The 27,996-nt window shown below is 52.3% G+C and overlaps 1 protein-coding gene across 6 annotated transcripts; it reads left to right on the forward strand.

Annotated features, from left to right (window-relative positions):
* Nucleotides 1-255: 255 nt before the first annotated feature.
* LOC133360897 (TSC22 domain family protein 1-like) lies at nucleotides 256-27,701 on the forward strand. 6 transcript variants are annotated; one of them, XM_061579769.1, is made up of 5 exons: nucleotides 3,246-3,556; nucleotides 3,973-4,092; nucleotides 8,679-10,501; nucleotides 15,382-15,433; nucleotides 22,408-27,701. In XM_061579769.1, the coding sequence occupies exons 3-5, from the start codon at nucleotides 8,742-8,744 to the stop codon at nucleotides 22,810-22,812; spliced, it is 2,217 nt and encodes a 738-aa protein (XP_061435753.1). In that variant the 5' UTR covers nucleotides 3,246-3,556; nucleotides 3,973-4,092; nucleotides 8,679-8,741; the 3' UTR covers nucleotides 22,813-27,701. The 6 variants fall into 6 exon arrangements, with proteins under 6 accessions (XP_061435751.1, XP_061435753.1, XP_061435754.1 ...); XM_061579767.1 differs by lacking the exons at nucleotides 3,246-3,556; nucleotides 3,973-4,092 and adding an exon at nucleotides 256-486; XM_061579770.1 differs by lacking the exon at nucleotides 3,973-4,092.
* The last annotated feature ends 295 nt before the right edge of the window (nucleotides 27,702-27,996 follow it).

The following is a 27,996-nucleotide window of genomic DNA, read 5'->3' on the forward strand; positions in this document are numbered from 1 at the left end:
TAATCTTTCGATTGCATAACGGAATCGATTGCCTCCTTTTAACACCGACATAGCCTCAATGGAATCGATTCCACCACGGTCGCCGGTCGATTCAACGCCCCCACCCACCGTCGAAGGCGAACGTAACCGCAGATCGGAATCGACTTTTTGGCGCGTAAGGGGCGTGGCGACGAATCGATTCCGGCGGATCGATCTCCCTCCCTCCCCCCTCCAAAGCCGCCGCTGAGTGAAGCGGCGTCATCACGAGGCGACCGCATCACAACCCGCCACCGCCGCCGCCCTCAGAAGCTTGTGCGCTGCCGCCATCTTAAAAAAGTTCGCCACCTATTTTTTTTTTATCTTAAAAAGAAACAGCGATTAAAGTCGCGGTAACTAGAAGATAACTTTCCATTAAAGTTACTCGCCGCGGGGTGGGCGGGGAGGCAACGTCGTCCCCACACTTGGAGACTCCGACGAACCATCGCCGGCTTCGCTCGAGGCGGTCGGGCAAGTACTACGGCCTGGGAACCCCTCGCCCCCTCATCCCCGGCCGCGCGAGCCAGGCGACACCGTAGGCTTCGGCCTACCCCCCCCTCGGTCTCTTGTAGGCCGGGGTAGGTTCGGTTGAGTTTAATCGTTGAGATGTTGAACGTTTTTAGGAGCTCGAGCGAGAGAGAAAGGAAAAGGTGAGGAGAGGTTTACGGCTCTCGCGACTTGGGAAGCGATTGTGTCGATTGAACGGTGGAACGGGTTCCTTGTGTGGGAAAATGTCCTGAGTTTAGTGGGTTTAAGTGTCTGTGGGTTTAGTGGGTTTAAGTGTTGTGGGTTTAAGGGTCTGTGGGTTTAGTGGGTTTAAGTGTCATGGGTTAGTGGGTTTAAGTGTCATGGAGTTAGTGGGTTTAAGTGTTGTGGGTTTAGTGGGTTTAAGTGTCATGGGTTAGTGGGTTTAAGTGTCATGGGTTAGTGGGTTTAAGTGTCATGGAGTTAGTGGGTTTAAGTGTTGTGGGTTTAGTGGGTTTAAGTGTCGTGGGGTTAGTGGGTTTAAGTGTCGTGGGGTTAGTGGGTTTAAGTGTTGTGGGGTTAGTGGGTTTAAGTGTCTGTGGGTTTAGTGGGTTTAAGTGTCTGTGGGTTTAGTGGGTTTAAGTGTTGTGGGTTTAAGGGTCTGTGGGTTTAGTGGGTTTAAGTGTCATGGGTTAGTGGGTTTAAGTGTCATGGAGTTAGTGGGTTTAAGTGTTGTGGGTTTAGTGGGTTTAAGTGTCATGGGTTAGTGGGTTTAAGTGTCATGGGTTAGTGGGTTTAAGTGTCATGGAGTTAGTGGGTTTAAGTGTTGTGGGTTTAGTGGGTTTAAGTGTCGTGGGGTTAGTGGGTTTAAGTGTCGTGGGGTTAGTGGGTTTAAGTGTTGTGGGGTTAGTGGGTTTAAGTGTTGTGGGTTTAGTGGGTTTAAGTGTCATGGGGTTAGTGGGTTTAAGTGTTGTGGGTTTAGTGGGTTTAAGTGTCTGTGGGTTTAGTGGGTTTAAGTGTCTGTGGGTTTAGTGGGTTTAAGTGTCTGTGGGTTTAGTGGGTTTAAGTGTAATGGGGTTAGTGGGTTTAAGTGTTGTGGGTTTAGTGGGTTTAAGTGTCATGGGGTTAGTGGGTTTAAGTGTCTGTGGGTTTAGTGGGTTTAAGTGTCGTGGGGTTAGTGGGTTTAAGTGTTGTGAGTTTAGTGGGTTTAAGTGTCATGGGTTTAGTGGGTTTAAGTGTTGTGGGTTTAGTGGGCTTAAGTGTCGTGGGGTTAGTGGGTTTAAGTGTCGTGGGGTTAGTGGGTTTAAGTGTCGTGGGGTTAGTGGGTTTAAGTGTCTGTGGGTTTAGTGGGTTTAAGTGTCATGGGTTTAGTGGGTTTAAGTGTCGTGGGTTTAGTGGGTTTAAGTGTCATGGGTTAGTGGGTTTAAGTGTCGTGGGTTTAAGTGTCTGTGGGTTTAGTGGGTTTAAGTGTCGTGGGTTTAGTGGGTTTAAGTGTCGTGGGTTTAGTGGGTTTAAGTGTCATGGGTTAGTGGGTTTAAGTGTTGTGGGTTTAGTGGGTTTAAGTGTCATGGGTTAGTGGGTTTAAGTGTTGTGGGTTTAGTGGGTTTAAGTGTTGTGGGTTTAGTGGGTTTAAGTGTTGTGGGTTTAAGTGTCATGGGTTTAGTGGGTTTAAGTGTTGTGGGTTTAGTGGGTTTAAGTGTTGTGGGTTTAGTGGGTTTAAGTGTCATGGGGTTAGTGGGTTTAGTGGGTTTAAGTGTCATGGGTTAGTGGGTTTAAGTGTCATGGGTTTAGTGGGTTTAAGTGTTGTGGGTTTAGTGGGTTTAAGTGTCGTGGGGTTAGTGGGTTTAAGTGTTGTGGGTTTAGTGGGTTTAAGTGTCATGGGTTTAGTGGGTTTAGTGGGTTTAAGTGTCATGGGTTAGTGGGTTTAAGTGTTGTGGGTTTAGTGGGCTTAAGTGTCGTGGGTTTAAGTGTCTGTGGGTTTAGTGGGTTTAAGTGTCATGGGTTAGTGGGTTTAAGTGTTGTGGGTTTAGTGGGTTTAAGTGTTGTGGGTTTAAGTGTCTGTGGGTTTAGTGGGTTTAAGTGTCATGGGTTAGTGGGTTTAAGTGTCATGGAGTTAGTGGGTTTAAGTGTCGTGGGTTTAAGTGTCATGGACTTAGTGGGTTTAAGTGTCATGGGTTAGTGGGTTTAAGTGTCATGGGTTAGTGGGTTTAAGTGTCATGGGTTAGTGGGTTTAAGTGTCATGGGTTAGTGGGTTTAAGTGTCATGGGTTAGTGGGTTTAAGTGTCATGGCCTTAGTGGGTTTAAGTGTCATGGGTTAGTGGGTTTAAGTGTCATGGGGTTAGTGGGTTTAAGTGTCTGTGGGTTTAGTGGGTTTAAGTGTCATGGGGTTAGTGGGTTTAAGTGTCTCTGGGTTTAGTGGGTTTAAGTGTCGTGGGTTTAAGTGTTGTGGGTTTAAGTATCTGTGGGTTTAGTGGGTTTAAGTGTCGTGGGGTTAGTGGGTTTAAGTGTCATGGGGTTAGTGGGTTTAAGTGTCATGGGTTAGTGGGTTTAAGTGTCATGGGGTTAGTGGGTTTAAGTGTCTGTGGGTTTAGTGGGTTTAAGTGTCGTGGGGTTAGTGGGTTTAAGTGTCGTGGGGTTAGTGGGTTTAAGTGTCTGTGGGTTTAGTGGGTTTAAGTATCTGTGGGTTTAGTGGGTTTAAGTGTCGTGGGGTTAGTGGGTTTAAGTGTCGTGGGGTTAGTGGGTTTAAGTGTCTGTGGGTTTAGTGGGTTTAAGTATCTGTGGGTTTAGTGGGTTTAAGTGTCGTGGGGTTAGTGGGTTTAAGTGTCTGTGGGTTTAGTGGGTTTAAGTATCTGTGGGTTTAGTGGGTTTAAGTGTCGTGGGGTTAGTGGGTTTAACCATCGTTCACTTGTTTGAGATGGGCAGAAGTTTACACTTGAACGGGCTGAATGGGTGTGTTTTGCAGTGACCCTCATGGTGAACCGGTGCGTTAATTCGCTTGTTAACGGCGCCTTGTTGAACTGCGTGGGCTGAGGCGCGTGGTAGAAGAGAGGGTTCCAGATGTTGACTACCTCTCCCGGTATGCAGGAGGTCGTGGGTTCGATTCCAGATGCCTCACAATCCTGCTGCTGTATATTTGGAGTTTTCGTGTCTTTCATCATCGTCACGGTGGCTATGAGATGTTAACTCTCTCGCCTGGTATACAGGAGGTCGTGGGTTCAATCTCGATTCCTGACCATGCGTGTATGTGCCAAGATGTTAACTACCTCACCTGGTATGCACGAGGTCGTGGGTTCAATCCTGAACCCTGACTATGTGTGTATGTGCCGAGATGTTAACTACCTCGCCTGGTATGCAGGATGCCATGGGTTCAATCGCGGACCACGTCGCCTGCTGTATACTCAGAGTTTGCATGTCTCTCTCCCCGTGGTCGCGTGCATTTTCCTCTCCGGGTCCTCCGGTTTTTCCCTCATTTATAATCAACGTCACGTGAAGAGCATTTGGCTGCGGCTACACATCTCCACTTGATGATGATGGTGGTGATCTGCCGCCACTTGGTTGAGCTATCATTTGTGATAGCCAATTCGCTTCTGAAAAAGAGCTCCTGCACGGCAGGTCAGTGGGGCTTTCCACCTGGTGTAAGATAAAAAGTGTTTCGTGATTGTTTAAGTTCACGGTGCGATGACAATGGCTTAAGTGGCTTTTAGAAGAAAAAGCGAAAGTAAATACAGGGGACTCCGCTACTTACAAACTTTCAGAGATTCGAACAAACCTGTCCATATGTCCAGTTGCAGCAGCCTGGCGATGGTGGCATCTACATCTGCAGAACGTGAAGAACCAGTGGCATCTACATCTACAGAACGTGAAGAACCAGTGGCATCTACATCTACAGAACGTGAAGAACCAGTGGCATCTACATCTACAGAACGTGAAGAACCAATGGCATCTACATCTACAGAACGTGAAGAACCAGTGGCATCTACATCTGTAGAACGTGAAGAACCAGTGGCATCTACATCTACAGAACGTGAAGAACCAGTGGCACCTACATCTGCAGAACGTGAAGAACCAGTGGCACCTACATCTGTAGAACGTGAAGAACCAGTGGCATCTACATCTGCAGAACATGAAGAACCAGTGGCACCTACATCTACAGAACGTGAAGAACCAGTGGCATCTACATCTGTAGAACGTGAAGAACCAGTGGCACCTACATCTACAGAACGTGAAGAACCAGTGGCATCTACATCTGCAGAACGTGAAGAACCAGTGGCATCTACAGAACGTGAAGAACCAGTGGCATCTACATCTACAGAACGTGAAGAACCAATGGCATCTACATCTACAGAACGTGAAGAACCAGTGGCATCTACATCTGTAGAACGTGAAGAACCAATGGCATCTACATCTACAGAACGTGAAGAACCAGTGGCACCTACATCTGCAGAACGTGAAGAACCAGTGGCACCTACATCTGTAGAACGTGAAGAACCAGTGGCATCTACATCTACAGAACGTGAAGAACCAGTGGCACCTACATCTACAGAACGTGAAGAACCAGTGGCATCTACATCTGTAGAACGTGAAGAACCAGTGGCACCTACATCTACAGAACGTGAAGAACCAGTGGCACCTACATCTACAGAACGTGAAGAACCAGTGGCATCTACATCTACAGAACGTGAAGAACCAGTGGCATCTACATCTGTAGAACGTGAAGAACCAGTGGCACCTACATCTACAGAACGTGAAGAACCAGTGGCATCTACATCTGTAGAACGTGAAGAACCAGTGGCACCTACATCTACAGAACGTGAAGAACCAGTGGCATCTACATCTACAGAACGTGAAGAACCAGTGGCATCTACATCTGTAGAACGTGAAGGACCAGTGGCATCTACATCTACAGAATGTGAAGAACCAGTGGCATCTACAGAACGTGAAAAACCAGTGGCATCTACATCTGCAGAACGTGAAGAACCAGTGGCATCTACATCTGCAGAACGTGAAGAACCAGTGGCACCTACATCTACAGAACGTGAAGAACCAGTGTCATCTACATCTGTAGAACGTGAAGAACCAGTGGCACCTACATCTGTAGAACGTGAAGAACCAGTGGCACCTACATCTGTAGAACGTGAAGAACCAGTGGCACCTACATCTGTAGAACGTGAAAAACCAGTGGCATCTACATCTGCAGAACGTGAAGAACCAGTGGCATCTACATCTGCAGAACGTGAAGAACCAGTGGCACCTACATCTACAGAACGTGAAGAACCAGTGTCATCTACATCTGTAGAACGTGAAGAACCAGTGGCACCTACATCTGTAGAACGTGAAGAACCAGTGGCACCTACATCTGTAGAACGTGAAGAACCAGTGGCACCTACATCTGTAGAACGTGAAAAACCAGTGGCATCTACATCTGCAGAACGTGAAGAACCAGTGGCATCTACATCTGCAGAACGTGAAGAACCAGTGGCACCTACATCTGTAGAACGTGAAGAACCAGTGGCATCTACATCTGTAGAACGTGAAGAACCAGTGGCATCTACATCTACAGAACGTGAAGAACCAGTGGCACCTACATCTGTAGAACGTGAAGAACCAGTGGCACCTACATCTACAGAACGTGAAGAACCAGTGGCATCTACATCTGCAGAACGTGAAGAGCCAGTGGCATCTACATCTGTAGAACGTGAAGAACCAGTGGCATCTACATCTGCAGAACGTGACGAACCAGTGGCATCTACATCTACAGAACGTGAAGAACTAGTGGCATCTACATCTGTAGAACGTGAAGAACCAGTGGCATCTACATCTGCAGAACGTGACGAACCAGTGGCATCTACATCTGCAGAACGTGAAGAACCAGTGGCACCTACATCTGTAGAACGTGAAGAACCAGTGGCATCTACATCTGTAGAACGTGAAGAACCAGTGGCATCTACATCTACAGAACGTGAAGAACCAGTGGCACCTACATCTGTAGAACGTGAAGAACCAGTGGCACCTACATCTACAGAACGTGAAGAACCAGTGGCATCTACATCTGCAGAATGTGAAGAACCAGTGGCATCTACATCTGCAGAACGTGAAGAACCAGTGACATCTACATCTACAGAACGTGAAGAACCAGTGGCATCTACATCTACAGAACGTGAAGAACCAGTGGCATCTACATCTACAGAACGTGAAGAACCAGTGGCACCTACATCTACAGAACGTGAAGAACCAGTGGCACCTACATCTACAGAACGTGAAGAACCAGTGGCACCTACATCTACAGAACGTGAAGAACCAGTGGCATCTACATCTGCAGAACGTGAAGAACCAGTGACATCTACATCTGCAGAATGTGAAGAACCAGTGGCATCTACATCTACAGAATGTGAAGAACCAGTGGCATCTGTAGAATGTGAAGAACTAGTGGCATCTACATCTACAGAACGTGAAGAACTAGTGGCATCTGCAGAACGTGAAGAACCAGTGGCACCTACATCTGTAGAATGTGAAGAACCAGTGGCATCTACATCTACAGAACGTGAAGAACCAGTGGCATCTACATCTACAGAATGTGAAGAACCAGTGGCATCTACATCTACAGAACGTGAAGAACTAGTGGCATCTGTAGAATGTGAAGGACCAGTGGCACCTACATCTGCAGGAGATTATACAACTGTTACAGCCATTCCCCGTGTCAGTGACGATGCCGTACAACACGTTTTGAATCGTTAGCAGTCAAGTTGGACTTAGGAACACAGACATCTGGAACCTGAGACGCGTTCGTGAGTATTTCCTGTAACAGGCGACGCTTCGGACAACAGCCCTTAGAAACGTATGTAGAGGAGTGCCAAAGACAAAGATCCCCCAGGTAGACTAAACAGACTTGGGCAAGTGCTGTGAGTAGCGAATATCAGCGTCGATGAAGGCTACCGGCACTGTGGCACACGAGGGGGTGGGTGGCCAGCACCACGCCCACCCGGCCGCCTTTGTCTCCCCACTGCTAGCGATGTTCACTACACACCGCACCGGGTACTCGTTTGAGGCTGAGTCGACCTAGGGGAGGCCCAGGGACCGGTAGAGATCATCGCTGTCACTGGCGGCGGTGGTGGCCGTGAGCGGGAGTCGAACTCGGGTCGCCGGGTTCGTAGCGCAGCGTGGCGATTATCTGAACCGGTGCCTGGGCCTCCCCTAGGTCGACTCAGCCTCAAACGAGTAACCTGGTGTGGCGTGTAGTAAACATCGCCACAGGGGAGACAAAGGCGGCCGGGCGTGGTGCTGGCCACCCACCCCCTCGTGTGCCACAGTGCCGGTAGCCTTCAAAGGCAGCGCTGCTACTCGCTACCAAACGGCACTTGCCCCGACTGCCCATGAAGACTACACGGGGGATCTTTGTCTTTGTGTGTGCAGTTTTGGTGACTCATAACATCCCTTCCGGCAAGCAAGCCTGAGTCAAGACTCGAGGCTTTTGGGAATCAAACAGATGATTTTTGTGTGCTAATTCTCCTTGTTAACTTGAATTTTTACTCACTGTTACGGTACGTGTAGAGTGATCACGTGTTTATTTGTGAGTCTTAACTAACACACGCAGCTTTGTGAGTCTTCACTAACACACGTATCTTTAGTTAGTAATAATACCCATTGTTTAAATAATAGATAAACCTGATGTTGATGTCTCTGCCCTGCGTGTATTTCTGTGTGTGTGTCAGTGTCGTCACCACCATGTCTATCAGCTGCTGGATGAAGGTCTCTGTGGTGACGACGATGATGACGTCTCTAGCCTGTGCGTGTATCTCTCTGTGTGTGTGTGTGTGTCAGTGTCTCTGTGTGTGTGTGTCAGTGTCTCTGTGTGTGTGTGTCAGTGTCTCTCTGTGTGTGTGTCAGTGTCTCTCTGTGTGTGTGTCAGTGTCTCTCTGTGTGTGTGTGTCAGTGTCTCTCTGTGTGTGTGTCAGTGTCTCTCTCTCTGTGTGTGTGTCAGTGTCTCTCTCTGTGTGTGTGTCAGTGTCTCTCTCGGTGTTACCGGCGAGCGAGCCCCTGATTGGGGAAACTCGCTCCCTTTGTTGTGGCGATGCGTCAACCTTGACCACCACCTGTCCTCCCCCCCCCGCCTGTCTGTCTGCCTGTACGTGTGTCCGTCTGCTTGTTTGTCTGCCTGTCCGTCTGCCTGTCCGTCTGCCCGTTCGTCTCCTCCCGTGCAGCCGATAGAAAATCTGGCCCCGACTTCACCGCAGCTCCCCTCTTCATCCTCCTTTTCCTCCTCGATGGATCCCGGAGAATCCAGAGAGGTCCCTCCTCCTCACCACCACCACCACCCTCCGTCGCCGCCCTCCTCCTCCTCGTCGTCGTCGTCCTCGTCGTCGTCCGAGGCTGCGACCGCCCCTGCGGCGGCTCAGCTGCGCAAGAAGAGCGGCTTCCAGATCACCAGCGTGGTGGTGCCGCCCCTACGGCCCGCCTCGTCCGCCAGCGTCGCCGACGACTCGGAGGGGGGCGAGGACGCGGAGGCGGAGGCCGTCACCGCATCGTCGTCCTCGTCGTCCGTGGCGGGGGTCGCCGGGGTCGCGGGGGTGGCGGGGGTCGCCGGGGTCACGGGGGTCGAGGGGGAGGGGAGCGCCACGACCGAGGGGGAGGAGGAGAGGAAGCTCTATGGAGAGTCACGGACGCCGGATCTTGGGCAGCTGCAGCAGCTGCAGCTGCAGTACAACAGCAGCAGTGAGTGCCAGCAGCAGCAGTTGCAGCATCAACTAAATCAGCAGCAGCAGCAGTTGCAGCATCAACAACATCAGCAGCATCAGCATCAACAAAATCAGCTGCCGCAGTACAACAGCGGCAGTGAGTACCAACAGCAGCAGGAACATCAGCAGCAGCTGCAGTTGCAGCAGCAGTTGCAGCAACAGCAGCAGTATCAACAAAATCATCAACAGCAGCAGCAGCAGCAGCACAGTCATCTGGACAACAACCACCACCACCATCAGCAGCAGCAGCAGTGGACCGCGGAACCTTCCTTCGTACAACCACCGCAACTACCGCAACTACCGCAAGCACCGCAAGCACCGCAACTACCGCAGCCATCGGCAGCGTTTACAAACGGTACCGCTGCTGCTGCTGCTACTGCTGCAACAACAACAACAACCGTCGACGTTGCTGCTGCTGCCGCTGCCGCCGCTGCTGCTTCCGCCTCCGCTTCGGCCGCTGCTGCTGCTTCACTGGACTCGGCTCCTCGTTCGCCTGCTGCTGCCGTCGCCGCCGCCTGCTACGCCACAGCGGCGTCGCCACGTCCCACGCCCACCACCACCGACGCCTCCTCAGCCACCGCCGCCGCCGTGGAAGCGTGCGGCGGCGGCGACGACGGGCGCAGAAGTTCCGTCGGTTGCGTGCAACTCGCGCCGCCCACAACACCGGCGGCACGGGGAGACGTCCGGCCGTGCGCGGAACTCTGCGACGGTTGCTTGCAACCGACGACGGCGGCGGCGACGGTCGCCACGACGGCGGTCGCCACGGCGGCGGTCGCCGCGACGACGGTCGCCACGGCGACTGCGCAGAACCCGTCGCGGTTCCGCGTGGTCAAGCTGGACTCGGAGCACATCGTGCCGTACCGGCGGGGCCGCTGGACTTGCTCGGACTTTCACGAGAGGGATCCCTCCCTGTACCACCACCACCACCACTATCAGCACCACCACCACCACCTGCTGCACCATCAGAATCAGCAGCAGCAGTTTCAACAGCTGCAGAACAGTCTGCATCTCCATCACCAGCAGCAGCAGCAGCAGCAGCACCACCACGGCACCGTGGCCAATCACATCAGCATCATCGACTGCGACGTCGCTGCCTTTCGTCGCCTGTCTCTGCCCACCGAGACGGAGATCTCGCTGGCGCAGGTGCAGCACCTGCAGCAGCTGCACCTGCAGCAGCAGCAGCAGGAGCTGTTGCTGCAGCAGCAACAGCTGCAGCAGCAGCAGCAGCAGAGTGACGGACAGTTGGACGGGTTGATTCAGAGCCTTCCGTTGGACGGGGAAGATGAGAGGTGAGGGGTCAAGTGGTGTCTGTGTGTGTGTCTGTGTGTGAGTGTCTGTGTGAGTGTGTGAGTGTGTGTGAGTGTGTGTCTGTCTGTGTGAGTGTGTCTCTGTCTGTGTGAGTGTGTGTCTCTGTGTGTGTGTCTGGCTGTGTGAGTGTGTGTCTGTGTGGGTGTGTGTCTGTGTGTGAGTGTCTGTGTGTCTGTGTGAGTGTGTGAGTGTGTGTCTGTGTGTGAGTGTGTGTCTGTGTGTGAGTTTATGTGTCTGAGTGTGTGTCTGTGTGTGTGTCTGTGTCTGTCTGTGTGGGTGTGTGTCTGTGTGTGAGTGTGTGTCTGTGTGTGAGTGTGTGTCTGTGTGTGAGTGTCTGTGAGTGTCTGTGTCTGAGTGTGTGTCTGTGTGTGTGTCTGTGCGTCTGTGCATCTGTCTGTCTGGGTGTGTGTCTGTGTGAGTGTGTGTCTGTGTGTGAGTGTCTGTGTACGTGTCTGTGTGCGTGTCTGTGTGCTATGAACCCGGTGACCCAAGTTCGATCCCGCTCACGGCCAACACCAGTGACGATTATCTAAACCTGGTTCTGGGCCTCCCCTAGGTCGACTCAGGCTCAAATGAGTACCCAGTGCGGTGTACAAATATCGTCGCGAGGGAGACAAAGGCGGCCGGGCGTGGTGCTGGCCACCCACCCCCTCATTGTGCCGTTCCTGCCTTCATAGGTGCTCGCCAACAGCACTTGCCCCAACAGTATGTTAAGGCTACATGGGGGATCTTTGTGTGTGAGAGTGCGTGTACATACGTGTGTGTGTGTCGTCTAAAGTGTGTGGCATTCCGCAGGATTGTAAATATGCCCTGGTGGTCCCCCTCTTTAATAAGGGGGACCGCACAGACTGTAACAACTACAGGGGCATCTCACTCCTCAGGTCCTGGCAAGGATTATTCAACATCGCCTTGCCAGGCACGCTGAGGAGAGGCTTGCGGAGCCCCAATGTGATTTCAGGAAAGGGCGGTCCTGCCCAGATGCCATATTTTCTGTCCGTCTGCTACAGCAGAGGTGTAGGGAATTCCATCAAGACCTACATCTCTGCTTTATTGACCTGGTCAAGGCCTATGATACCACCAGTAGGCCTGGGCTCTGGGTTGTTCTTCGTGCTTTCGGAGTCCCTGACCCTCTGCTCACGATCATTAAGGACCTTCATGATGGTGAGCGGGCCCGGGTGAAACTACGTGGCCGGGAATCGGAGCCATTCCCTGTACACCTTGGGGTGCGACAGTGATGTCCTCTGGCTCCAACATTATTTAACATCATCTTTGACCACGTAGTTCAAGAAGCTTTCCATGGCTGTACCGGAGGAATTTCCATCTGATACAGATGCGAATGGGAGGCTGATCGATGCCCGGGTGCGGTTAAGGGATGGTTCCTTATTGGTCAACCACGTTATGTATGCCGATGATCAGGTGATTGCCGCTCATTCAAAGGAGGAGTTGGAGGCGCTGCTGCTGAACCTGGAGCATGCCGCTAAGAGGTGGGGCCTTACCATTAGCCACACCAAAACTAAGCACTTGCCTGGGTATTTTGTACCATCGGACACTCCACCCCCACAACTCTCAATCGGTGATGGGGCAGTAGTGGAGAGAGTGGAGAGTTTCCCATACCTGGGCAGTGTGCTTATGACCGGCTCCAGTTTGACAGCAGAGGTCTCGCTCCGAATCAGTCGAGCGGCATTATCTTTTCATCGGCTGCATAATGCTGTGTGGAAGCTACCTGGTCTGTCGCTTCACACTAAATGCACCTGCAGGGTCTGTCCCGTGATCACCTCCTCGTGCACCTAGCCTGGCACAGCAGCGGTCAACCCACGGCACCTGCAGGGTCTGTCCCGTGACCTTGGAGTGCACCTAGCCTGGCGCGAGCGTTGCCGGTGCCGTTGTTGTGCGGTGCCGGAGTGGTGGTGCAGCGGTTAGCGCCACGCTGCGCTACGAACCCGGCTATGACCCGAGTTCGATTCCCGCTCATGGCCACCAACACCACCAGTGACGATTATCTGAACCGACTCAGCCTCAAATGAGTACCTGGTGCGGTGTGTAGCGAACATCGCCACTGGGGAGACAAAGGCGGCCGGGCGTGGTGCTGGCCACCCACCCCCTCGTGTGCCACAGTGCCGGTAGCCTTCACAGGTGCTGCTGCTGCCGCTACTAACAGCACTTGCCCCTACAGTCTGTTAAGGCTACACGGGGGATCTTTGTATTTGTGCATGTATATATAGCGGTATGGATGTGTGTACTGTGTGTGTATGTAGGATATGAATGTGTGTGTAGGGTATGAATGTGTGTGTGTAGGGTGTGTGTGTGTGTAGGGTATGAATGTGTGTGTATGTAGGGTATGAATGTGTGTGTATGTAGGGTATGAATGTGTGTGTGTGTGTGTAGGGTATGAATGTGTGTGTGTGTGTAGGGTGTGTGTGCGTGTGTAGGGTGTGTGTGTGTGTAGGGTATGAATGTGTGTATGTAGGGTGTGTGTGTGTAGGGTATGAATGTGTGTGTGTATGTAGGGTGTGTGTGTGTAGGGTGTGTGTGTAGGGTATGAATGTGTGTGTGTATGTAGGGTGTGTGTGTGTAGGGTGTGTGTGTGTGTAGGGTATGAATGTGTGTGTGTAGGGTATGAATGTGTGTGTATGTAGGGTGTGTGTGTGTAGGGTATGAATGTGTGTGTGTAGGGTGTGTGTGTGCGTGTAGGGTGTGTGTGTGTGTGTAGGGTATGAATGTGTGCGTGTAGGGTGTGTGTGTGTGTGTAGGGTATGAATGTGTGTGTGTCGGGTGTGTGTGTGTAGGGTATGAATGTGTGTGTGTAGGGTGTGTGTGTGTAGGGTATGAATGTGTGTGTGTAGGGTGTGTGTGTGTATGTATCTATAACTATAAAAGGGAAATTCGTGAATATGTGTGTCTGTTCAAAATGTTTAGCGTACTTCCCGACATGCAACAAACTTGAAATTTGCCATGTGGGTATTTTCCAGACTGTACACCGTGCAAACATTATTAAAATAGACTTTTTTTTCGTAATTTTTGCACGGGAAGTTAGCGGTGACATCACATCTGTCACGTGACCCGCGCACGCGCGGCGGTTAGCGCTACGCTGACCTACGAACCTGGCGACCCGAGTTCGATTGCCGCTCACGGCCACCACCGGTGACGAGTATCTGAACCGGTCCTGGGCCTCCCCTAGGTCGACTCGGCCTCAAATGAGTACCTGGTGCGGTGTGTAGCAAACATCGCCACTGGGGAGACAAAGGCGGCCGGGCGTGGTGCTGGCCACCCCACCCTTTCGTGTGCCGTTCCGGCCTTCATAGGTGCTCGCTAACAGCACTTGCCCCAACAGTCTGTTCAGGCTATACGGGGGATCTTTGTTTTTTATAGGGTATATATATGTGTGTGTATAGGGTATGTATGTGTGTGTATAGGGTATGTATATGTGTGTGTGTGTATAGGGTATGTGTGTGTGTGTATGTGTGTGTGTATAGGGTATATATATGTGTGTGTATAGGGTATATATATGTGTGTGTATAGGGTATGTATATGTGTGTGTGTATAGGGTATGTGTGTGTGTGTGTGTATAGGGTGTATAGGGTATGTGTGTGTATGTGTGTGTGTGTATAGGGTATGTGTGTGTGTGTGTGTATAGGGTATGTATATGTGTGTGTGTATGTGTGTGTGTGTATAGGGTATGTGTGTGTATAGGGTATGTGTGTGTATGTGTGTGTGTGTATAGGGTATGTATATGTGTGTGTGTATAGGGTATGTATATGTGTGTCTGTGTGTGTGTGTATATATAGGGTATGTATATGTGTGTGTATATAGGGTATGTATATGTATGTATATAGGGTGTATACGTGTGTATAGGGTATGTATATGTGTGTATACGTGTGTGTATGTGTGTAAGGAATCACCGATTGGCCACGGAAAGGGGCGGTTGTTGCTATTCCCACCACGGCCACACCCCCAGCCTCCTGCAGACACCGATCCTGACGGCCTGGGTTCAAGCCCTGGGTCTGGGTGTCTGTGTCCAAGTCACTGAGCTTGAGACCTGGGTTCAAGCCCTGGGTCTGGGTGTCTGTGTCCAAATCACTGAGCTTGAGACCTGGGTTCAAGCCCTGGGTCTGGGTGTCTGTGTTCAAGTCACTGAGCTTGAGACCTGGGTTCAAGCCCTGGGTCTGGGTCTCTGTGTCCAAGTCACTGAGCTTGAGACCTGGGTTCAAGCCCTGGGTCTGGGTCTCTGTGTCCAAGTCACTGAGATTGAAGTCCTGGGTTCAAGCCCTGGGTCTGGGTCTCTGTGTTCAAGTCACTGAGCTTGAGACCTGGGTTCAAGCCCTGGGTCTGGGTCTCTGTGTTCAAGTCACTGATCCTGACGGCCTGGGTTCAAGCCCTGGGTCTGGGTCTCTGTGTTCAAGTCACTGAGATTGAAGTCCTGGGTTCAAGCCCTGGGTCTGGGTCTCTGTGTTCAAGTCACTGAGATTGAAGTCCTGGGTTCAAGCCCTGGGTCTCTGTGTTCAAGTCACTCAGCTTGAGACCTGGGTTCAAGCCCTGGGTCTGGGTCTCTGTGTACAAGTCACTGAGATTGATGTCCTGGGTTCAAGCCCTGGGTCTGGGTCTCTGTGTCCAAGTCACTGAGATTGAAGTCCTGGGTTCAAGCCCTGGGTCTGGGTCTCTGTGTTCAAGTCACTGAGATTGAAGTCCTGGGTTCAAGCCCTGGGTCTGGGTCTCTGTGTCCAAGTCACTGAGATTGAAGTCCTGGGTTAGAGCCCCCGTGTCGCCTGCAAGAGACTGTGTACCAGGCGAGGTAGTTACCATCTCGGAGGCACCGTGGTTGAGAGGGGGGTGGGGCTGTCTCTGTGTGTGGTGTCCTGTGCAGTGCCTCTGGAGCCAGCGTGGTGGCCATCGACAACAAGATTGAGCAGGCGATGGTGAGGAGCGGTCACGGCACCACCACGGCACCACCACGGCACCACCACGGCACCACCACGCCAGCCACGCCGGCAGCAACGCACCAGCCACACCAAACCACCGCAACACGAGCTGCACCAACCACACTAGCAACGCTCACCACGCTCACCACGCTCACCACACTAGCAACGCTCACCACGCTCACCACGCTCACCACGCTCACCACGCTCACCACGCTCACCACACTAACCACACTCACCACGCTCACCACACTCACCATGCTCACCACGCTCACCACACTAGCAACATTCACCACACTAACCACACTCATCACACTCACCACACTAACCACACTCACCACACTCACCACGCTCACCACGCTCACCACACTAGCAACGCTCACCACACTAGCAACATTCACCACACTAACCACACTCACCGCAATACCCACACTCACCACACTCACCACACTCACCACACTAGCAAGATTCACCACACTAACCACACTAACCACACTAACCACACTCACCACACTCATCACACTCACCACACTCACCACGCTCACCACACTAGCAACATTCACCACACTAACCACACTCATCACACTCACCACACTAACCACACTAACCACACTAGCGACATTCACCACACTCACCACACTCATCACACTCACCACACTCACCACGCTCACCACACTAGCAATGCTCACCACACTAGCAACATTCACCACACTCACCACACTCACCGCAATACCCACACTCACCATGCTCACCACGCTCACCACACTCACCACGCTCACCACGCTCACCACGCTCACCACACTCACCACGCTCACCACGCTCACCACACTCACCACGCTCACCACACTCACCACACTCACCACGCTCACCACACTCACCACGCTCACCACACTCACCACGCTCACCACACTCACCAGACTCACCACACTCACCACGCTCACCACGCTCACCACACTCACCACGCTCACCACGCTCACCACGCTCACCACGCTCACCACGCTCACCACGCTCACCACGCTCACCACGCTCACCACGCTCACCACGCTCACCACACTCACCACACTCACTACACTCACCACGCTCACCACGCTCACCACGCTCACCACACTCACCACGCTCACCACGCTCACCACGCTCACCACACTCACCACGCTCACCACGCTCACCACACTCACCACGCTCACCACGCTCACCACACTCACCACGCTCACCGCACACACCACACTCACCACACTCACCACGCTCACCACACTCACCACACTCACCACACTCACCACGCTCACCACACTCACCACACTCACCACTCTCACCACGCTCACCACACTCACCACGCTCACCACACTCACCACGCTCACCACGCTCACCACTCTCACCACGCTCACCACACTCACCACGCTCACCACACTCACCACGCTCACCGCACTCACCACACTCACCACGCTCACCACGCTCACCACGCTCACCACACTCACCACGCTCACCGCACTCACCACACTCACCACTCTCACCACGCTCACCACACTCACCACACTCACCACTCTCACCACACTCACCACACTCACCACTACCTCCACACTCACCACACTCACCACACTCACCACACTCACCACACTCACCACACTCACCACACTCACCACACTCACCACACTCACCACAATCACCACACTCACCACGCTCACCACACTCACCACGCTCACCACGCTCACCACGCTCCCCACGCTCACCGCGCTCACCGCACTCACCACGCTCACCACGCTCACCACGCTCACCACACTCACCACGCTCACCACGCTCACCACACTCACCACGCTCACCACACTCACCACACTCACCACTCTCACCACGCTCACCACACTCACCGCGCTCACCGCACTCACCACACTCACCACTCTCACCACGCTCACCGCGCTCACCGCACTCACCACGCTCACCACTCTCACCACACTCACCACGCTCACCACTCTCACCACGCTCACCGCGCTCACCGCACTCACCACACTCACCACACTCACCACGCTCACCACGCTCACCACACTCACCACTCTCACCACACTCACCACGCTCACCACGCTCACCACTCTCACCACGCTCACCACACTCACCACACTCACCACTCTCACCACGCTCACCACACTCACCGCGCTCACCACGCTCACCGCGCTCACCGCGCTCACCGCACTCACCACTCACCACGCTCACCGCACTCACCACTCTCACCACTCTCACCACGCTCACCACGCTCACCACGCTCACCACGCTCACCACGCTCACCACGCTCACCACGCTCACCACGCTCATCACGCTCATCACGCTCACCACTCTCACCACGCTCACCACGCTCACCACGCTCACCACGCTCACCACGCTCACCACGCTCACCACGCTCACCACGCTCACCACGCTCGCCACGCTCGCCACACTCACCACACTCACCTGACCACGCTAACCACCACACTAGTTAGTCTGGGCAATGTAAGTCTATGGGCAGTGTTAGTCTATTGGCAATGCAACTCTATGGACAATGTGAGTCTATGGGCAATGTTAGTCTATGGGCAGTGTGATTCTATTGGCAATGCAACTCTATGGGCAATGTGAGTCTATGGGCAATGTTAGTCTATGGGCAATGTGAGTCTATGGGCAATGTGAGTCTATGGGCAATGAGAGTCTATGGGCAATGTGAGTCTATGGGCAATGTTAGTCTATTGGCAATGCAACTCTATGGGCAATGTGAGTCTATGGGCAATGTGAGTCTATGGGCAATGAGAGTCTATGGGCAATGTTAGTCTATGGGCAATGAGAGTCTGTGGGCAATGCAACTCAATGGGCAGTGTGAGTCAATGGGCAATGTGAGTCTATGGGCAATGAGAGTCTATGGGCAATGTGAGTCTATGGGCAATGTGAGTCTATTGGCAATGCAACTCTATGGGCAATGAGAGTCTATGGGCAATGTTAGTCTATGGGCCATGTGAGTCTATGGGCAATGTTAGTCTATGGGCAATGTGAGTCTATGGGCAATGAGAGTCTATGGGCAGTGTGAGTCTATGGGCAGTGTGAGTCTATGGGCAATGTTAGTCTATGGGCAATGCAACTCTATGGGCAATGTTAGTCTATGGGCAGTGTGAGTCTATGGGCAGTGTGAGTCTATTGGCAATGCAACTCTATGGGCAATGTGAGTCTATGGGCAGTGTGAGTCTATGGGCAGTGTGAGTCTATGGGCAGTGTGAGTCTATGGGCAGTGTGAGTCTATTGGCAATGCAACTCTATGGGCAATGTGAGTCTATGGGCAATGTTAGTCTATGGGCAGTGTGAGTCTATGGGCAGTGTGAGTATTGGCAATGTGAGTCTATGGGCAATGTGAGTCTATGGGCAATGTTAGTCTATTGGCAATGCAACTCTATGGGCAATGTGAGTCTATGGGCAATGTGAGTCTATGGGCAATGAGAGTCTATGGGCAATGTTAGTCTATGGGCAATGAGAGTCTGTGGGCAATGCAACTCAATGGGCAGTGTGAGTCAATGGGCAATGTGAGTCTATGGGCAATGAGAGTCTATGGGCAATGTGAGTCTATGGGCAATGTGAGTCTATTGGCAATGCAACTCTATGGGCAATGAGAGTCTATGGGCAATGTTAGTCTATGGGCCATGTGAGTCTATGGGCAATGTTAGTCTATGGGCAATGTGAGTCTATGGGCAATGAGAGTCTATGGGCAGTGTGAGTCTATGGGCAGTGTGAGTCTATGGGCAATGTTAGTCTATGGGCAATGCAACTCTATGGGCAATGTTAGTCTATGGGCAGTGTGAGTCTATGGGCAGTGTGAGTCTATTGGCAATGCAACTCTATGGGCAATGTGAGTCTATGGGCAGTGTGAGTCTATGGGCAGTGTGAGTCTATGGGCAGTGTGAGTCTATGGGCAGTGTGAGTCTATTGGCAATGCAACTCTATGGGCAGTGTGAGTCTATGGGCAGTGTGAGTCTATGGGCAGTGTGAGTCTATGGGCAGTGTGAGTCTATTGGCAATGTGAGTCTATGGGCAATGTGAGTCTATGGGCAATGTGAGTCTATGGGCAATGTGAGTCTATGGGCAATGTTAGTCTATGGGCAATGTGAGTCTATTGGCAATGCAACTCTATGGGCAATGTTAGTCTATGGGCAGTGTGAGTCTATGGGCAGTGTGAGTCTATTGGCAATGCAACTCTATGGGCAATGTTAGTCTATGGGCAGTGTGAGTCTATGGGCAGTGTGAGTCTATTGGCAATGCAACTCTATGGGCAATGTGAGTCTATGGGCAATGTTAGTCTATTGGCAATGTGAGTCTATGGGCAGTGTGAGTATATTGGCAATGTGAGTCTATGGGCAGTGTGAGTCTATTGGCAGTGTTAGTCTATGGGCAATGCAACTCTATGGGCAATGTGAGGTTATGGGCAATGTGAGTCTATGGGCAATGTGAGTCTATGGGCAATGTGAGTCTATTGGAAATGCAACTCTATGGGCAATGAGAGTCTATGGGCAATGTTAGTCTATGGGCCATGTGAGTCTATGGGCAATGTTAGTCTATGGGCAATGTGAGTCTATGGGCAATGAGAGTCTATGGGCAATGTTAGTCTATGGGCAGTGTGAGTCTATGGGCAGTGTGAGTCTATTGGCAATGCAACTCTATGGGCAATGTGAGTCTATGGGCAGTGTGAGTCTATGGGCAGTGTGAGTCTATGGGCAATGTTAGTCTATGGGCAATGTGAGTCTATTGGCAATGCAACTCTATGGGCAATGTTAGTCTATGGGCAGTGTGAGTCTATGGGCAGTGTGAGTCTATTGGCAATGCAACTCTATGGGCAATGTGAGTCTATGGGCAATGTTAGTCTATTGGCAATGTGAGTCTATGGGCAGTGTGAGTCTATGGGCAGTGTGAGTCTATGGGCAGTGTGAGTCTATTGGCAATGTGAGTCTATGGGCAGTGTGAGTCTATTGGCAATGCAACTCTATGGGCAATGTGAGTCTATGGGCAATGTGAGTCTATGGGCAATGTGAGTCTATGGGCAATGTGAGTCTATTGGCAATGCAACTCTATGGGCAATGAGAGTCTATGGGCAATGTTAGTCTATGGGCCATGTGAGTCTATGGGCAATGTTAGTCTGTGGGCAATGTGAGTCTATGGGCAGTGTGAGTCTATGGGCAGTGTGAGTCTATGGGCAATGCAACTTTATGGGCAATGTGAGTCTATGGGCAGTGTGAGTCTATGGGCAGTGTGAGTCTATTGGCAATGTGAGTCTATGGGCAATGCAACTCTATGGGCAATGTTAGTCTATGGGCAGTGTGAGTCTATGGGCAGTGTGAGTCTATGGGCAGTGTGAGTCTATGGGCAATGAGAGTCTATGGGCAATGTGAGTCTATGGGCAATGCAACTCTATGGGCAATGAGAGTCTATGGGCAATGTGAGTCTATGGGCAATGTGAGTCTATGGGCAGTGTGAGTCTATGGGCAATGTGAGTCTATGGGCAGTGTGAGTCTATGGGCAATGTGAGTCTATGGGCAATGTAAGTCTATGGGCAATGTGAGTCTATGGGCAGTGTGAGTCTATGGGCAATGTGAGTCTATGGGCAATGTAAGTCTATGGGCCATGTGAGTCTATGGGCAATGCAACTCTATGGGCAATGTGAGTCTATGGGCAATGTGAGTCTATGGGCAGTGTGAGTCTATGGGTAGTGTGAGTCTATGGGCAATGTGAGTCTATGGGCAGTGTGAGTCTATGGGCAATGAGAGTCTATGGGCAATGTGAGTCTATGGGCAATGTGAGTCTATGGGCAATGTGAGTCTATGGGCAATGTGAGTCTATGGGCAATGTGAGTCTATGGGCAATGAGAGTCTATGGGCAATGTGAGTCTATGGGCAATGTGAGTCTATGGGCAATGTGAGTCTATGGGCAGTGTGAGTCTATGGGCAATGAGAGTCTATGGGCAATGAGAGTCTATGGGCAATGTGAGTCTATGGGCAATGAGAGTCTATGGGCAATGTGAGTCTATGGGCAGTGTGAGTCTATGGGCAATGAGAGTCTATGGGCAATGAGAGTCTATGGGCAATGTGAGTCTATGGGCAATGTGAGTCTATGGGCAGTGTGAGTCTATGGGCAATGAGAGTCTATGGGCAATGAGAGTCTATGGGCAATGTGAGTCTATGGGCAATGTTAGTCTATGGGCAGTGTGAGTCTATGGGCAATGCAACTCAATGGGCAATGTGAGTCTATGGGCAATGTGAGTCTATGGGCAATGTGAGTCTATGGGCAATGTTAGTCTATGGGCAATGCAACTCTATGGGCAATGAGAGTCTATGGGCAATGCAACTCAATGGGCAATGTGAGTCTATGGGCAATGCAACTCAATGGGCAATGTGAGTCTATGGGCAATGTGAGTCTATGGGCAGTGTGAGTCTATGGGCAATGCAACTCAATGGGCAATGCAACTCAATGGGCAATGTGAGTCTATGGGCAATGCAACTCAATGGGCAATGTGAGTCTATGGGCAATGTGAGTCTATGGGCAATGCAACTCAATGGGCAATGTGAGTCTATGGGCAATGTGAGTCTATGGGCAGTGTGAGTCTATGGGCAATGCAACTCAATGGGCAATGCAACTCAATGGGCAATGTGAGTCTATGGGCAATGCAACTCAATGGGCAATGTGAGTCTATGGGCAATGTGAGTCTATGGGCAATGCAACTCAATGGGCAATGTGAGTCTATGGGCAATGTGAGTCTATGGGCAATGTGAGTCTATGGGCAATGTGAGTCTATGGGCAATGAGAGTCTATGGGCAGTGTGAGTCTATGGGCAGTGTGAGTCTATGGGCAGTGTGAGTCTATGGGCAGTGTGAGTCTATGGGCAGTGTGAGTCTATGGGCAATGCAGGTAAGGTCCTTTACCTGTTCTTGCTTACAAACCTCTCTGCTCCCCCCCACCCCCCGCCCCCCACCCCCCCCCGTGTGCAGGACCTGGTGAAGTCGCACCTGATGTTTGCGGTGCGTGAGGAGGTGGAGGTGCTGCAGGAGCAGATCAAGGAGCTGCTGGAGAAGAACGTGCAGCTGGAGACGGAGAACCGTCTCCTGCGCAGCCTCGCCTCGCACGACCAGCTGCTGCAGGTCACCGCCTCCGCCGCGCCTACGCAACCGCTGCAACTCACGCAATCGTCGCAACTGACGCAACCGATGCAACCGATGCAACCGACGCAACCGACGCAACCGTCGCAACCGTCGCAACCGTCGCAACCGTCGCAACCGTCGCAACCGGCTCAACCGGCTCAACCGGCGCAACCGATGCAACCGGCGCAACCGACGCAACCGCCGCAACCCGCGCAACCGGCGGCATCGCCGGCAATTGGTTGGCAGGTTTCGTAAGGGGACAATCTGAGCCGTCGGTAGGGTGTGGAGGGGGGGCATTGGGAAACAAGACCCACAGAAAAATCTGAGACTTGTCGACACGTGAATTGATGTCGTCGTCGTCGTCGTCGTCTGAAGGAGGAGGAGGAAGAATAATAAATAAGAAGATAATTATTATATATTTTTGTTGTAACGCGTCGTTTGATACCGGTTTAAGAGGCATATTTAAATCGCTCTCTCCAGTTCACTTCTCTGCCCGTCTCTCTCGGGCCGTCGGTGAATTTGGAGTTTGAATTTTGTTGTCGATGTTTTTGTGAGAAGGAGATCCGCGCGTGGTGGTTGTTGTGGAGGGGTCGTCGGTGTGACTGTGCCTTCTGTTACGGATGCGTGCCGCTTAAAGTGTTTCCTGGACGTGTCTGACGGCCGTTGTTAACCCGGAGATCTCCGTGTGTCTCTGACGACACGGCCATTGTGAGTCTCTCTGTGAGAGAGAGAGACACCCAGACCCAGTGTCTCTGACACGGCCATTGTGAGTCTCTCTGTGAGAGAGAGACACCCAGACCCAGTGTCTCTGACACGGCCATTGTGAGTCTCTCTGTGAGAGAGAGAGACACCCAGACCCAGTGTCTCAGTGTCTCTGACACGGCCATTGTGAGTCTCTCTGTGAGAGAGAGAGACACCCAGACCCAGTGTCTCTGACACGGCCATTGTGAGTCTCTCTGTGAGAGAGAGAGAGAGAGACACCCAGACCCAGTGTCTCTGACACGGCCATTGTGAGTCTCTCTGTGAGAGAGAGACACCCAGACCCAGTGTCTCTGACACGGCCATTGTGAGTCTCTCTGTGAGAGAGAGAGACACCCAGACCCAGTGTCTCAGTGTCTCTGACACGGCCATTGTGAGTCTCTCTGTGAGAGAGAGAGACACCCAGACCCAGTGTCTCTGACACGGCCATTGTGAGTCTCTCTGTGAGAGAGAGAGAGAGACACCCAGACCCAGTGTCTCTGACACGGCCATTGTGAGTCTCTCTGTGAGAGAGAGAGACACCCAGACCCAGTGTCTCTGACACGGCCATTGTGAGTCTCTCTGTGAGAGAGAGACACCCAGACCCAGTGTCTCTGACACGGCCATTGTGAGTCTCTCTGTGAGAGAGAGAGACACCCAGACCCAGTGTCTCTGACACGGCCATTGTGAGTCTCTCTGTGAGAGAGAGACACCCAGACCCAGTGTCTCTGACACGGCCATTGTGAGTCTCTCTGTGAGAGAGAGAGAGAGACACCCAGACCCAGTGTCTCTGACACGGCCATTGTGAGTCTCCCCTGTGAGAGAGAGAGACCCAGACCCAGTGTCTCAGTGTCTCTGACACGGCCATTGTGAACCCAGTGTCTCAGTGTCTGTGACACGGCCATTGTGAACCCCTCCTGTGAGAGAGAGAGACACCCAGACCCAGTGTCTCAGTGTCTCTGACACGGCCATTGTGAGTCTCTCTGTGAGAGAGAGAGAGACCCAGACCCAGTGTCTCTGACACGGCCATTGTGAGTCTCTCTGTGAGAGAGAGAGAGACACCCAGACCCAGTGTCTCTGACACAGCCATTGTGAGTCTCTCTGTGAGAGAGAGACACCCAGACCCAGTGTCTCTGACACGGCCATTGTGAGTCTCTCTGTGAGAGAGAGAGAGAGACACCCAGACCCAGTGTCTCTGACACGGCCATTGTGAGTCTCCCCTGTGAGAGAGAGAGACCCAGACCCAGTGTCTCAGTGTCTCTGACACGGCCATTGTGAACCCAGTGTCTCAGTGTCTGTGACACGGCCATTGTGAACCCCTCCTGTGAGAGAGAGAGACACCCAGACCCAGTGTCTCAGTGTCTCTGACACGGCCATTGTGAGTCTCCCTGTGAGAGAGACACCCAGACCCAGTGTCTCAGTGTCTCTGACACGGCCATTGTGAGTCTCCCTGTGAGAGAGACACCCAGACCCAGTGTCTCAGTGTCTCTGACACGGCCATTGTGAGTCTCCCTGTGAGAGAGACACCCAGACCCAGTGTCTCTGTGTCTCTGACACGGCCATTGTGAACCCAGTGTCTCAGTGTCTCTGACACGGCCATCGTGAACCCCCCCTGTGAGAGAGAGAGAGACACCCAGACCGAGTGTCTCTGACACGGCCATTGTGAACCCTTCCTGTGAGAGAGAGAGACACCCAGACCCAGTGTCTCTGTGTCTCTGACACGGCCATTGTGAACCCAGTGTCTCAGTGTCTCTGACACGGCCATCGTGAACCCCTCCTGTGAGAGAGAGAGACACCCAGACCCAGTGTCTCTGACACGGCCATTGTGAACCCTTCCTGTGAGAGAGAGAGACACCCAGACCCAGTGTCTCTGACACGGCCATTGTGAACCCTTCCTGTGAGAGAGAGAGACACCCAGACCCAGTGTCTCAGTGTCTCTTGACACGGATCATCGTGAACCCCCTCAGAGAGAAAGGCAGAGACACCTGTAACAGCAATGTCTTTGTACACACGCGCACAAGAGCAACAGCACAACGCCCCATCCCGTCTGTTTTAATTTCAAACTCATTTACTCTCCGCGTATGAATTGAACCGCCGCCGCCGCCATCGTTATAAGAAGTATTTTATAAGTTGTTGTATTTTGTCGTAAGGGTTGTGAGCAGGTTGTGTTTTTTTGTACATTTTTGTTTACTTTAAACTGACTCATTTTATAATGCAGCAGCAGCAGCAGCATTGCAAATAGGACCAAACCACTATCACTCAAACGCTCACCCGCTCACCATACGAGCCAATCACCACCACCACCACTCACCATACGAGCCAATCACCACCACCACCACTCACCATGTGAGCCAATCACCACCACCACCACTCACCATGCGAGCCAATCACCACCACCACTCACCATGCGAGCCAATCACCACCACCGCTCACCACTCAGCAAGCGATCCAATCACCACCACCGCTCACCACTCACCATACGAGCCAATCACCACCACCACCACCGCTCACCACGCAAGCCAATCACCACCACCGCTCACCACTCACCATGCGAGCTAATCACCACCACCACCACTCACCATACGAGCCAATCACCACCACCGCCACAACTCACCATGCGAGCCAATCACCACCACCGCTCACCACTCACCAAGCGATCCAATCACCACCACCACCACTCACCATGTGAGCCAATCACCACCACCACTCACCATGTGAGCCAATCACCACCACCACCACTCACCATGTGAGCCAATCACCACCACCACCACTCACCATGCGAGCCAATCACCACCACCACCACTCACCAAGCGAGCCAATCACCACCACCACCACTCACCATGTGAGCCAATCACCACCACCACTCACCATGTGAGCCAATCACCACCACCACCACTCACCATGCGAGCCAATCACCACCACCACCACTCACCATGTGAGCCAATCACCACCACCACCACTCACCATGCGAGCCAATCACCACCACCACCACTCACCATGCGAGCCAATCACCACCACCACCACTCACCAAGCGATCCAATCACCACCACCACCACTCACCATGTGAGCCAATCACCACCACCACCACTCACCATGTGAGCCAATCACCACCACCACCACTCACCATGCGAGCCAATCACCACCACCACCACTCACCATGTGAGCCAATCACCACCACCACCACTCACCATGCGAGCCAATCACCACCACCACCACTCACCATGCGAGCCAATCACCACCACCACCACTCACCAAGCGATCCAATCACCACCACCACCACTCACCATGTGAGCCAATCACCACCACCACAACTCACCATGCGAGCCAATCACCACCACCGCTCAGCACTCACCATGCGAGCCAATCACCACCACCACCACCACTCACCATGCGAGCCAATCACCACCACCACCACCACCACAACTCACCATGCGAGCCAATCACCACCACCGCCACCACTCACCAAGCGAGCCAATCACCACCACCACCGCTCACCCACTTACCATGCAAGCCATGTTCTATCTACTGCTGCTGCTGCTGCTGCATTGACACCACACGCGCCTACACAACCAAGCCTTATTCACAGCCACAACAACCACCACTACAACCACCACCATCTTCCTGTGCTAGAAGCCATCACGACCACCACAACCACCACTGCCTCAACCACAACCACCTCAACCACCACCGTTCTACTAAGCTAGAAACCACAACCACCACCACCACCACCTCAACCACCACCTCAACCACCACAACCACCACCACAACCACCACCTCAACCACCACTACAACCATCACCTCCACCACCGTCTTCCTGTGCTAGAAGCCATCACGACCACCACAACCACAACCACCACCTCAACCACCACCACAACCACCACCGCCATCCTCTGGGGTGCTGTCTATGCCACCGTGCCATGCCCTCCGCCATCTCACGTCGTCGTTGGCCTACTCTTCCGTTTTGCCGGCTGGACCTAATTATAAAGAAGGTTAAAATTTCACTTTTTTTTTGCTTTAATGTTACACGCCCGTTTAGGGCCTTCGGTGATTATACATTTACGTTGTTGTTGTTGTTGGTTTGTCGGCGTCGTCGTTGTTGTCGTTGTTATCGTTGTTGTCGCGTTAAAAACAATTCCACTGTCAGTATTTGCTCCTGGCCATGCAATCCGCTGTGGGTTCTTTTTCTAAATCACAGTCCGTCCCACCAACCCCCCCCCTCCCCCCCCTTCCCTCCCCCATTAAACTATTTAACTTTAATATTTTTTAACGATTTTCAACCAGGTTTGTTAAGGTGCCCTTCCCACCCACACACCCACACTGAGCTGACACTTTAGCTGCTGGACATCTGTGAACGGAGAGCTTTTATCGCGCATCGCATTCCTCCGGTATGAATTAAACAATATCTATCTGTCTGTCGTATTCACGTCCTCATTGGAGCACTGCTTCCCCGCCCGTCGCGAACCATAGCTCGTCCCAGTGACGTCATCGGAGACATCGGAGACATCATTGACGTCATCGTCGCCATCGTCATGGACGTTATGATCGTCATTGACGTCATCATTGTCATCGTCGTCGTCATCGTCGCCATCGTCCGCGTGGACATTGAGAGCGGCAGCCACATTAGTCTAATCGCTCGTTCCCACAGAGACCCACAGAAACCCATAGAGACCCACAGAGACCCAAACCCACAGAGTCCCACAG

Source organism: Lethenteron reissneri, chromosome 70 (assembly GCF_015708825.2).
Source record: "Lethenteron reissneri isolate LAM-NWPU_2019-01 chromosome 70, ASM1570882v1, whole genome shotgun sequence".
In the NCBI taxonomy this organism is placed as follows: Eukaryota; Metazoa; Chordata; class Hyperoartia; order Petromyzontiformes; family Petromyzontidae; genus Lethenteron; species Lethenteron reissneri.